Here is a 13,811-nt window from a genome sequence, read left to right on the forward strand (position 1 = left end):
TCGGGTCTGATCGGCTGCTTCTCTGGCGCTGGTGGCCAGGTAAACAAAGGGGCAGAATTGGAATTGACGAATACTCAATGCTCCCGGTTTCCAGGGTTGCAGAGAGAGGTGAATGATGTCAGTTCCTCTCTCTGTACCAGGCCGGAGGGGTGTTGGGCGCTTGTTTATGCTACACTCAGTGGCACCTGTTCCTCTCCTCTCTGTACCAGGCAGCCATTGCCACTGGCAGCATCGCTCCCGGCCTCTGTGATGGGACCGGAGAGCCCGGGAGAGGTGGGAGGGGGGTGAGACCCCTTTTCGCCACTCTCAGAAGTGATTGAGTGGCTAATTAACCACTCAGGTCACTTCTGCCAAAAAGAGAATTGATGGCTGCAAAAAATGATACCAGGATGATGCCTGTAGGTGCAGGCATCATCCTGGTATTACCACTGAACCCCAAGAACCCCAAGGACGTACAGGTATGTCCATTTTGGGGAAGTGGTTAATCTATGTGTAAGTGATATAACTAAAGGTTTGTTGGGCAAGGTATATCTTTTTTGCTGATGATAAAAAGGTGTGTAATAGGGTTGATATCCCTGTAGGTGTCTTTAGTATGGAACATGATTTGGCATTGCTAGAAGATTATAAAAAACTCACCTTTGTTAGATATGTAGGTATATGGTGGCGCAGTCAAGTTCAGTCTATTTAAAATAATTAAATGTGTAGCACCTACTACACCAATGATATATCTAAACTTGACAAACTATATAGAATGCACCTAAAAATAAAAGTATAAAAAAGGGCAAAGTGTGAAAGGTGAAGTGTCATGACAAATCAATGTCATAAAAAAAGTCCATACCAAAAGTTCACTTAAATTTCTATAAAGTATCTGTGCTGCTGTGAAACTTTTAGCTGAAAGCATGCATTCCTCACAACCTACCTTGTGTCTCTCTGTGACCACTTCCCCAACAGATACTTCACTCACCAGATCAATTTGCCTTGCTTGGCAATTTGCGTTCGCAATTTGTATTCCACCAACCCAGAATGAGAATCAATAGAGGAAAAGACAAAGGAGAGCTCCGATAGTGTAGTATGTAAAACCAGCTTTATTTTTTTTTTTAAAACACAGGTCTCACATCAAACTCACATGTTCAAAGATAATAAAACATCTTAAGATACAATCACTCCCTCGCTATTAGTGAGTGGCACCCAATAGCCAGGTAAATCTCCACATTACATCTCACCTGACCACCAGCTTCTAGCTCCCGGTTGGGCGTAATTGTGTCACTCTCGGTTGCCATACAGTCACGTCCCTAGAAGAATGCTCATAGAAGTGGAAGTTTCTAAATGTAAAATAATGCACCTAGGGAAAAAGAATCCCTTGTGAGAGTACAACATTGGGGGTACAGTGTTGGTCAGCAATACAGAGGAAAAAGATTTGGGGGTACTTATTTCAAATGCTTGCAAAATGAGCAAACAGTGCGACCATGCTGTGGGAAAAGCAAATAGAATTCTAGGATGCGTTACTAGAGGGATTACCAGCAGGAGGAAGGAGGTTCTGATTCCTCTATATAGATCTATATTGATACCTCATTTAGAATACTGTGTCCAGTTCTGGGAACCTCACTTACAGAAAGATATTGATAAAATAGAACGAGTCCAGAGACAGGTAACAAAAATGGTGAAAGATTTGGGAGATAAAACATATCAAGAGCGACTTCAGGAACTTTTAGAAAGTATTATTTTACTGAAGGGCTAGTTAATGCTTAGAATCAACTTCCAGTAGAGGTAGTGGGACAGTCAACAGTAAATGGCTTCAAACATGCTTCGATGGACTACTCGGTCTTTGTCTGCCATCACTTTTCTATGTTTCTATTGAAACTAAAGAAGATTGAAAAAAAGCATGTTATTTGCTTTAATTCTATTTAATTCTATTTTAGCACCTTGTACCTTGGCCTTATGTATTTAATTATTAGTCTTTTAAAACAGTATGTACTAAAACATTGGTATAACTTTAATGCTTTCATTGTGCTTTTTGTATAAGCGTTAGAGGCAAGTTGAACTTGAGATCTTCTCCATAAAAACTAGTTTCTAGGCAGTTGATTTTTACGATGTACAGTACAATCACTGTATACTTGAGAGCAGTTATATAGGAAGCCATAGATATTTAAAGATTATCACCTAAACCTAGAAATTCATCATAATCATCCCACAGCACTGGACGTTCGCATTCAGTAAAGTTTTTGCTGTTGGACATACTGGGTTTTTCAGCCAGGGCAGTGCTGGGGGCTGTTCTCATAAAGTAGAGTGCTCAAGAGAGTAAGGATATACATATTTATAGGTATTTTGTGATTTGGGGGATTGTTTTATGATATCCAAAATGTATATGTAACTCAAAGTGGAACTTTATTAGGTATGTTTAATCCTTATGCCAGTGATGGTGAACCTTGGCACCCCAGATGTTTGGAAACTACATTTCCCATGATGCTCAACTACACTGTAGACTATGATCATCATGGGAAATGTAGTTCCAAAACATCTGGGGTGCCAAGGTTCGCCATCACTGCCTTATGCTGTTAGCCTTAATAAATCGATATGAAGGGATATTATATTTACTAATTTTAAACTTTTGGTTTACATTTCTTCAGTTGCTTCCTAGTTTCTAGCTTATGCCAAAATTATGTCCTACATCCCAGAAGTCTTCATGGGCATTTTTTTTTCTTTCATTGGGGGATCTGGGGAAGGAGGGACATTCTCAGCTAAACACGCCCTCCTGTCTACATGGCTGAGCTTGTGGAAGTGTACCAGCAGTCTGCGTATATTGTACTGTGCATGTGTGAGATTTTCAAGGGCAAAATTACAATGAGAGCAGATGGATTCCAGAAAACAAATTCTACATGAATCATGTGCTGTTACTAGTGATGCACCGAAATTTCAGCTGTCTAAAATTTTCGGCCAAAAATAGAGTTTTCAGCAGTGTGCCGAAAGAAAAAAAAGTGCCGATTAATGGCTGAAGAAAATGCACACAATTTTGCCACAACTTTACTGCAATTTTGCCGTGCATATGGTGTATTTTTTATAGGTCATGTGACTCAAAAAATTTAGTTCAGTTCAATTCTTGCTGCATTTTCAATGCATTTCAATGGGGAGGTGCTGACCAAATACACACCACAAAAGCAGCAAGCAGGATTTTTAACCGCTTCAAAAGGTGCCGATAATGGCTGAAAATAAATCCATATTCATTTAAATTCATGATAATAATAAAAAAAGCCAAATATAATAAAATTATTTATAAAAATATATACAGTATATATTTTAAAAAAGTCAATTTCGGTTTTGGCCAAATGCATCCTGAATTTTGGGTTTCGGCAGCGGAATTTTAATTTTGGTGCAGCACTAGCTGTTACTCAAGTTGGTCACGGCTGGAAATGCTGGAAGTGTGTTTTTCAAATTTGATTTCTCAACAAAATAAAGCATGGAGGCATGGATGGATGGGGGGATTTGATTGGAAAATTAAAAATGAAGTTTGTGGTGCTTAGATACAGTTAAAGAGGAGTTCAGGTACCCCTTCCCCCAAGAAAAAAAAAATTAAATGTCAGCAGCAACAAATAATGTAGCTGCTGACCTTTACTATTGGGACACTTACCTATCCAGGCATCCAGCGGTTTCCTCACCCGAGCCAATTCTTGAATTGGCTCTCGGGTGCTGGTGCCACCATATTGGCTAAGGGAACCCGGAGAATCACGCTGCGCTTTGTGAACGGGCCTTCTTTGGGAAGGGGGGGGGGTGGGGGGGCTAAATTTCCCGCTCAGTTTGCTGCAGAGTGGGAGCGGTACCTGTCAAAACCAGGTGCCCACTCCCCCCCAAAAGGTGCCAAATGTGGCAGCGGAGGGGGAGAGGAGGCAGACAAGTGAAGCTTCTCCTTTTGCTTTAAATACATGAGTTAAAGAACAAATGTTAGTTATATACAATGAGATTTTCCAAACACAATAGATTTCAGCATCACCTCCAATATCTAGTTATAGGTTGTCAGACACATTAATGACACAAAAACTGCTAGAAGCTAGTACATCAATTTTCCCCTTTGCTACTTAACATGAAGTTAGCTATTTTAATATGTTAAACTGCTCTACAGCATGAATAATTGAAGCCTTTTGTTACATTTTTAAAGCATGAAATAATTAGTCTTTCTAAATGTGTATTTAATAACAGGCTCAAACAGGAAGCAATGTTAATAATTAGGAAATAATAGCTTGTTCCTCATTTCTTGGTATATCACAAGTGATGGTGGGAAGGTGAGAGCACACAAATGCTGCCTAAACTAAGAAAACAGTCTACTCATTACTGCTTTCTGAAATAGTGTATTAAATTTGTTTGTTTTTCTAATTCAGACTATACATCAGTAATAAGGATCATGTCTGTGGGAAATGCGATTAAATGTTGCACTGAAAAAGTTGGAAAGCTATATTTATGCTGAATTGAAATACTGCTGAGTTTGAGACATTGCAAGCCCATGCATGTGGTTTAGATGATACAGTTTTATTGAACTAACCTAATTCAGTGAAATTATAGCATTTTGTGTATACAGAGTCCTGTATCTTAATGTAAACTTTACAAGCAAAAATAACCAGGCACTGAATTATGTTTAACAAAAAGTGTTCCTCCGCTTCCTGAGACTTCCTGCTACATAGTTTCCTAACTAGCATGGATCACACAATGTGTAAATGTATGAATGGCCGCTGCTTTCCCAAACAATGCTGGCGCTTCCATTTACCACCCATATTACGGAACTCACGCAGCTGGCCTTGTAAATACAATGGGACTCATGAATCGTTTCATTTTTATCATCTGATTGCATGGTACAGGAAGGACTAAAACCTTTCCTTTCTTCCCGTACACATAGGTAATGCTGAGTAATGATGTTAAATATAAAACTAAGATACAATTAGTTGATGTTGATATCTATTTTTTCATCTTTTCCTTTCTAGTATTCTATAACATCCCTGAAAACAATTCCCGAACTATGCAGAAGATGTGATGCACAAAATGAAGACAGACCCGGTGGGTATTTGATACTTATCTCTGGTGTGGAAAACATTTGTTCACCAACATTTGTTCACCAACATTTGTTCACCAATCTGCAGCTAATGGGAACATTTAGGCTCGGTTCACACCTATGCAGTTTGCCTTTGATCCATTTCTGTAGTGCCTTTTGCAGTGCATTTTGCGTTTTTGCACGTGCATTTTTTTATGCATTTGCGTTTGCATTTTTAATGCTTTTTTTTTTTGGCCAATTTGTTGTTGGGGGGGGGGGGGGGGGTGAAAAAATGCAAATTTCTGCAAAATTGCAGTTAAATCATAACAAAAACATGGAAAATACACACTACATGCTTTTGTGAAGCTTCCCTATTGAAGTCTATTGAACCAAAAATGCACCATTTTGCTTTTAAAAAAAAGACCTGACCCTTTTCAAAAATGCAGCGACTGAAAAAAGCATAGATGTAAACGTGTCCAATGGGAAACCATGTGGACTGTAGTGCGTTTCTGCATGAAGCATTAAAAAACACGTAGGTGTAAACCAAGCCTTATTGATAAATACTAGCATTTTATAGCAGGTAGTAAGTAACTAAAAGCAACAGATGCATTTTACACTTAAATTACTCAGTCAGGACTAGGGAATAAACAGAACTGATGGAGTTCAAATGTGAACTGATGTCAAAATTTCAGAGAACTGGGGATTTTTTCAAAATGCATTGAAGTCAATTGATAAGGAGAAATTAAAGTGGTTCTAAAGGCTGAAGGTTTTTTTACCTTCATGCATTCTATGCATGAAGGTATAAAACCTTCTCTGTGCATTGACCTTCCCCAGCTCCCCAATCCTTACCTGAACTCCCTACAATCCAGCGATATTCACAATAGCCTCAGCTGTCCCAGGACTCTCCCTCCTCCTTGGCTGAGACAGCAGTGGGAGCCAATTGGTTCTCACTGCTGTCAATCACAGCCAATGAGGAGAGATCAGGGGTGGGGCCGAGCCGCAGCTTCTTTGGCTTATGGACTTATAGGGCAGCGGCTCGGGAGTGAGCACGCATGGATACCCCCAGGGCTAGCAGCTTTTTTCTGGGAGCACTACTCGAGGGGGAGGAGCCAGGAGTTCCGGCTAGGGACCCAAAAAGAAGAGGAATTACTCTGTACAAAACCACTATACAGAGCAGGTAAGTATAACATGCTTAGTATTTAAAAAAAAAAAAGCAAAGCTTTAATATCACTTCAAGGTGGTTTTTGGTGATCATCTCTGTAATGAGAGAAGAATGTGTACTGCGTTTACTAGACTCTTTACCTCTATACATGTTCTGGATTAGCAGCTCAAATGGCAGCAAAACCAAAGTTTCAGCATGACAGCCACAGAAGCAAAATTCTCAAAAGGAGAGTTTTTAGCAATGGCAGCCCCCATAATCTTATAATCTTACACAAAAGTGTCCCTTTAGGGTGTAATAGACTTTCAGTGGCTCCTTTCAGTAATTTTATATTTTTTTACATTTAGATTTGTAATTCTATGTTGAAATTATTTTGATAAAGTCACTCTCCTTATCACTAATTATGGCTGTGAAATGTGTCATTATCTTCTGCTGGGATATGCATTGTATTTAAATGTTCCAGTCGACAGCAGATTTCCACTGCGATTGTTATTTGCCTTATCTTGGAAAGCTGGGCTGCTTCCTTATGTCCTATTTTGATTTTAATGTACGGTTTTTAATTGTACCCTCCAGCGACTTGAGTGCTTTATACACCATTATGAAGTTCTTAGTATTATGCAATTGTATTCACCACTGTAAGGCTGGCCATACACCGAACAAATTTCTTTCCTGCGACCACGGGTTGCAGGAAAGAAATTAGCTTTATTCCCCCATCAACACAGACAGTGTTGACAGGGGAATTCCTCCTGTCAAGCCATTGTATTCTCCCGACGGGACAGGCTGATGGTACCTAAGTCGTTTGATCGATCAATTTGTTACATTTAACCTGCCCATGCACATTTTGAAGCTCGGACAACTCCTGCTTAAGCGGCCAAGATTCAAACTGTCTATGGCTGACATAGGCAAAATTTTCCTATTTTTCAGGGGTATTTAGCAAAGAAGAAAAATTCTGTGCAGACTGGTACACTGTGATAAAGCAAAACTCTAGAGAAATATGAAGCACCCTGTAATCAATTTATGGGGTCATGTTTAAATATATTTTTGATGATATATTTAAAGGGATATATGTAACATATAATCAAGTTCTGCTTTATGTTAAGGAGGCACATTTTACAGGATATACAGTGTGTACAGTTGTTTCCACTGAGTGAGTAAGGCCACTTTCACACTGTCCGCTCCATCAGCGGACTCAGTTTTTCTCAGCGGGAGATCGATCCGCAGATCCCCCGCTGAGCAGGCGGATGGCAGCTCTGTCTCCGCACTGTGTGTGGAGACGGAGAGGTCAGGTCCCCGCTGCCCTCTATGAGGGAATCGGATGAGAACAGACCGCATGTCCGTTCTCATCCGATCCGCCAGACGAATGGAAAATAGGGTTTCCATCCGTCCGGATTTGATGGACAGGATCGGATTGGATGGCATTGGGTGTCAGCGGACATGTCTCTGCTGACATCCACTGCCCCTAGAGATGCATGGGGTGTCCGTTCAGATCCGTCTGAAAAACTGACAGGCGGATCTGAACGGTCCGCATGTGTGAAAGGGGCCTAAGGGGTACATTTCCATATATATGTAAGGTTCTTTTGCTTGAAGTGTTCTAAGGAGCCACCCATTTCTGTGCTAATAGTAATAATGGACAGAAAAGAAACAGAGGCAGTGAACACTAGCGCAGTACAGCGTCATCATGTGACTGGAGTGGTAGTATTCAGGTCAGGGACACTGACTGGAGACGGTATGTAAAAATAAATAATAATTTATTAATAATAATTTGCATGTTGTTTTACATACAGTGACCAGAGCAATACAGTGTTACCATAGTAACATTGTACTATGGGGAGGTGACCAGGATTTTATTTATTTTTTTTACACACTATGATTGCTTATAACTGTGAATTTTACAGTTTATAAGCAACCATTTTTTCTGAATGAAAACTATTCATACAGTGATTACTATTGTGATTATCTGTGGTTGGCCACAGCTAGTCACATGGTACAGATGGGATGTGATTGGCCCTTTCTGTACAATATGATCTTTGTGATCAGTACAGTTATCTGTCATTGGCTGTGTCTGGTGGACACAGAGGGTGACAGATCGTGCCAGAGCGCGACCCATGGGACGCATGTGAGGTATTTTCCTGGGAGGATGTCTTATGACGTCCTCCCAGGATAACAGTGCTCCCGCCTGGCCGTCAAATTACAATAGGCTGGGTGTGAGGGGGTTAAACAATAGTGACAAAAATGGCAATCCTGACAATATACAAGCTATAAATGGGCAATCATTTATAATACACGAGCAACAATCTGTCCCCTAATCTATCCATCTTTAGACGATCCCTGAAAACCCTTCTCTTTAAAGAAGCCTACCCGGCTACTACAAAGAAATAATTTGTTATTATATACAGGCAACATAGGAGCAATAGTGACAATATGTCAGCAACAAATAGGCAATCAAGACAATACCGGGCAAACGACTAGCAACCATGTTAATATGTAGGCAAAGAGTGGGCAATCATGTCAACACAAAGGGAATGACAAAACCAAGGACATCTGTGACAATATCTGAAGTTCAGTCAGTGGGAACAAAACTATATGTTCATTAGAAATAGTGTTAATTATTTGTGGAGTGATCATCTGCTTGTCTATTGCCACTTGTTCTGTCAAGTTATGTCAGCACTGGAACTTTGGAGGCATTATCAGGCAGGATATCATCCCACCCGGTAGTACCCACACTTCCACAGATCCCTGCAGTTGGCTGTACTCCTGGTGGAGCGCACTCCCTACTCTGCCCTTATATGCCACTGTGTAAGGTGCAAGAGTAGCACCACAATTCAGAATCAATATCTGGTCTAATGGCTACAACTGTCATGTCTTGATAAACCATATCGAAAACAAAGTGTGGGCACCTGTTTTTCAAAAATATCAGAATCATTTCCCTTCTCTAGGGTTTTATTTGGAGATCATACTGCTTCCCCAGTGTCTAGTGTCAGAGTTCAGGCTACTTGCAGCTATAAGCACATAGGCACATTATTCTCCTATTTTCCATATATAAACCCAGCAAGCAGAAAAATTAATTTTCCTTTTGAGACCGATCTCAGTTAATCCACAAAGATCAAAGTGTAATTAAACATCTCTGACTTGTATATACTGGAACTGTGAGTGATGTATGAATTAGTAATAAATATGTGCTGGAGAGCTTCTCTACAAACAAACAGCCCATTATCTTTCGCAAGTATTTGGAATGAGCTTGATACTAATTCTTCTTATCCCAATCTGTCCATTAAGCCACAAGACACAAGTAATCCCATCATATATTATCTGCCTAGACAGCTTTGGAGAAGGGCTCCATCGTTTGTGTACATTAATTTCAATCTGCACTTCTGATAACATGATATCCAGTTAGTGAAGCAAAGCATACTTTCCCATCGTATATCAGTTTGATCCAAATGGTAATGCTAAAGTTGGTCTCTTGTATCAAGGAGTCTGCAGGTCTTAGTCAGACTGTGGTCCCTATCAAGAGAAGATGAAATTAAACAATACGGTTTGTAAAGAATAACTGTACTTTTTAAACAAACACATTAACTTTATTTTATCCCTGGATTCCAAAAAAGTAATGATTTATCTGCCTTTTATTTACCTTTGCTGAGAGAGCTGACATCAATCCATTGTAAATATTGCCCTGATGATTTCAGCTTGTCTGCATCTACACTGTAACTGCAGACAAGAGGTCAAAACAAGGGATGCATCCTCCACAAATACCTACCTGACCAAATGGGGGTTATTTACTAAAATGGTGCAAAATCTGCTGCAGCTCTGTATAGAAACCAATCAGCTTTTAGATTTTATTGCCATAGTTCAAGCTGAGATTAGAAGCTGATTGGCTACCATGCACAGCTGCACCAGATTCTCCAGTTTCAGTAACTCCCCCCCCCCCCCCCCCCGCCAATGTTTTTGTTTGCAGGAATCGTAAACTAATATTTCTATGCTGCAGTGGACTAATGCAGTCATTATAGATCACAGACTGCTAGGAGCCAGCAGCTCTTGTATGAGTTTAGCTGCAGTGTAGACAGAAAAGGTCTCTAGAGCAGGAATACATCAAAGGTATGTTGAGACATGCATTATTTGTTCCACAATTCAATGTCTGCAGTCATATGTAAGATGGTGGGCAGGGCTTGGCTTAAAAGAGAAGTCAAAATCATGCATACCTAGGTGGATGCAGCATTGGTCCGATGCGGCATCTGTCCCCCTGCCAGCTGTAAGACTGAGAAGTGATCAAGGACCACTGATCACTTGGCATTGCTGATCAAAGACCGATGATCACTCTCTGCTCTGACCCCCTCCCCCCCCCCCCACCCCCACGCTCACTGGATCGCTGGGGTGTGGAGAGGGCGGGAGTAGCTGTCTCTGACTCTCTGCAGTTTGCTGAGAGGCTAAGCCAGGTGCCACTCCAGGGTTACGGATGGATTTATTGTTTTGATCTTGCCCCAGCCTAGACTGGCTCTGTGGCATCAGCTGACAGTGGGCTTCAGCCCACTGTCTGCTGAATACAGGTTACAGGAGTGCAGAACGAACTGTGATCCACAGGGGAAGTACAGCCATATGAGCTTTGGCTGTACTTCTCCTTTAATGGTCTTACTGCCTCAAGTTTATCTTTCCTGATTACATTGCAGCATATATATAATTATAGCTCTTCAAAATATTGAACCAAAAAGTTACATAAAGCAGGTTCTTTGTTGTAATTTCTTGTCTGCAGTTCTAGTGCACAAGAAGGATATACTGTAACCGATGCATTTTGTTTAAAATGGCTTGGGCCTTTGATGGCAGCTCTCAAAAGTATAGGGAAAGGAAAGAAAAGGCATAGGCAAGAGGTTTGTTTGGCAAAGCTGCTTGGTATCCCTGTGGATAGATTGTTTTTGGAGAATCTACAGGAGGGTTAACAAAAACATAGCTTTTCTAGCTGTAAAAACACACACAAGAAGGCGCAAATGTCTAGTGCATTACCACCATTAACTTTTATGAAATAAAAATCTGTTAGTGTACTCACATATATAGTAAGAGACAGGTGCATCAAATGGCAACTCCAGCCAGCTGCAAACCAAAGGCGTCTATCCAAACATGGCACAGTTGAAAGGCTAATGTATTTCGGGGGTCATGCCCCCTCTGATGAATTCAGCTTGTCACAAAGATAGTCTCTTACTACTCTTGTGAGTACACTAACAGAATTTTATTTTAAAATACATTTTAAAGGTGGTAATGCACTAGGTGTTTGCACCTTCCTATGTGTGTTTTAGTTGTTTGTTGAAGATTTCCGAATCTGAGGAGGCCTGCGATGAACGAAGCATAGATGGACTGTTGCTTGAGCGCTAGAGTGTTTTTATATATAGCTTTTCTAAGAAGGGGATGGAAGCTTGCTAATTAGGAGCACTACAGATAAAGGTTTATAGCAGTGAAGACATTTCATTGGTAAAAGTCAAGTTGAGGTGGTGTGGCAAGAGCACTGATGCCTAATGAAGATGTAAGGATAACAATAAAAAGTTAACGTTTATAGTGGTGCCCTTTTTACTTTTCCCCATGATCCTTTTATACCCCATTCTAAAGTTCCATTAGTGAAAATCTAGATCATTTTTTTGTGGGCTCTGGTCTAAAGTGGGGTACACACTTTAAGAAAATCTGGCGAACGATCTTCCGATTATCCTCGTTGTTTCAGAGCAAATCGGAACCGATGAATGAAAATTCGAAGGAAAATTCTCATACGACAAAGGCTTTTTTTTGTTGTTTATTGTTTCTGGTCATGTGCAGTCTTTCGTTTCTGAGTTTTCTTGTACAAAAATCATACGAAAACTGTGCACAGTAAACGAAAATCATTTGTTTTTTCCCGTACGAGAAAAATTTTGGAGTTTGGCCCTTTGAGAATTTTCGTATGAAAATTCTGAATCGTCTGTAGAAAGTGCTGTACACACTATGTGAAAATCGTACGAAACTTCTCTGGACGAAAATGTCACCTGATTTTCTTATAGTGTGTACGAGCCTTTAGCGTTAGACTCTTTATAAACTTTCATGGTAGATCTGAAACACAAGGAGGTAGAGCAGTAGTTGTAAATCCGAGAAAAACTGAAAACACACAGCAATAGAGTAATGCCTTTTGCTTTCAGCAGGTACACACTAAAATTATGCCTGAATTGAAAAAGTTTATGGCAAATGCCAGACTTCTTTTTATCTGCTTTAATTTGCTTATTTATACGTATACTTTTTTTTTTTTTTTTTTTTTATAGCAATCATGCAGTCTATTTTGGGATTGCTATTCAGTTACACTTTTCAGCAGTTAACACATACAACAGGCTGAATGAATCCCGTCTGTGAAAATCTGTTTTGAAATGATCAATGGATACCTAGCATGTGCCGTACCAGATTAAATATCATATAGTTGAGTTAAGCAGATCAATTACACCGCAAGAGACAGTGGCTTAACTTGACATGGAATATAAGTAAACAATGTCACTGATCGTCTGAACGCTTATAATTTCAGTGTTAAACAGAAGGAAGTGTGTTTATGATAGGAGATTATTTTAATATGAGTATTTCGTTTCTAGTTATATAAGGACTCTCACAAAATTAACAAGTCTGTGCCAGTGTGATAAGCAGACACACAAGTTAAAATTAACAATTTAAAATGTATTTTATACTTGATACTTTATAATTAATTGGGGGAGAAAAAAGTAGTTCACATACCTATTAATATGGAGAACAATGAAGAACATCTAAACCAATACCCATAAAAATAGGATGGTCTTCAGAAGATACAGCCTATGAGCAATCTTTATTTGAATAATCCTGGAATAAATATGCATGCTTGTATTTGTCGCTATGCATGCAAAGCAAGAAAACTACATTCACAGGTGTAGGTGGGTCCTGGAAGATTTTACCCCCTTCCTGACCAGGGCCTATTTTGCGATTCAGCACTGTGTGAATTTAACGGACAATTGCGTGGTCGTGCAACGCTGTACCCAAATGAAATTGACGTCCTTTTTTTCCCACAAACAGAGCTTTCTTTTGGTGGTATTTGATCACCTGTGCGATTTTTTGATCATGCGCTATAAACCAAAAGAGAGCAACAATTTTGCAAAAATAACAATATTTTTCACATTTTTTAATATGAAATCCCCCCCCCCCCCCCAAAATGTAAAAATCTAAATATTTTAACATTTTAGGCCAATTTGTTTTCTGCTACATATGTTTGGTAAAAAAAAAATCGCAAAAAGTGTTTTTTGATTGGTTTGCGCAAAAGTTATTTTTATTGTTTTTTTTAACGAGTAATGGTGGCAATCTGCGTTTTTTTTTTTTTTTTTTTCCGCGGGACTGCGACATTGGGGCGGACAGATTGGTCCCTTGACTGACATTTTTGACACTTTTTGGGGGTACCAGTGACATCACTACAGTAATCGGTGCTATACATATGCACTGTTACTGTAAAAATTACACTGGCAGGGAAGGGGTTAACTTTTTTGGAGAGGGAGGGGTTAAGTGTGTCCCTAGGGGCGTGATTCTTACTGTGATTGGATGTGGCTTTTCACGTAACAGCAGAGATCTACGGTCCTACATAGCAGGACCGTATGATCTCTGCTGTTACACAGGAGGAGAATGACGGGC

The 13,811-nt window shown here is 39.9% G+C and overlaps 1 protein-coding gene across 2 annotated transcripts in view; it reads left to right on the plus strand.

Moving 5' to 3' along the window:
- Window positions 1-13,811, plus strand: part of SNCAIP (synuclein alpha interacting protein) — a 150,259-nt gene that overhangs the window by 24,917 nt on the left and 111,531 nt on the right. For both annotated transcript variants that reach the window (XM_082243869.1, XM_082243870.1), the window contains exon 2: window positions 4,968-5,040. In XM_082243869.1, the coding sequence (XP_082099995.1) occupies window positions 4,968-5,040 (73 nt within the window). The remainder of the gene's footprint in view (window positions 1-4,967; window positions 5,041-13,811) is intronic.

This window comes from Pelophylax lessonae, assembly GCF_965119305.1.
Source record: "Pelophylax lessonae genome assembly, chromosome: 1".
Taxonomy (NCBI): domain Eukaryota; kingdom Metazoa; phylum Chordata; class Amphibia; order Anura; family Ranidae; genus Pelophylax; species Pelophylax lessonae.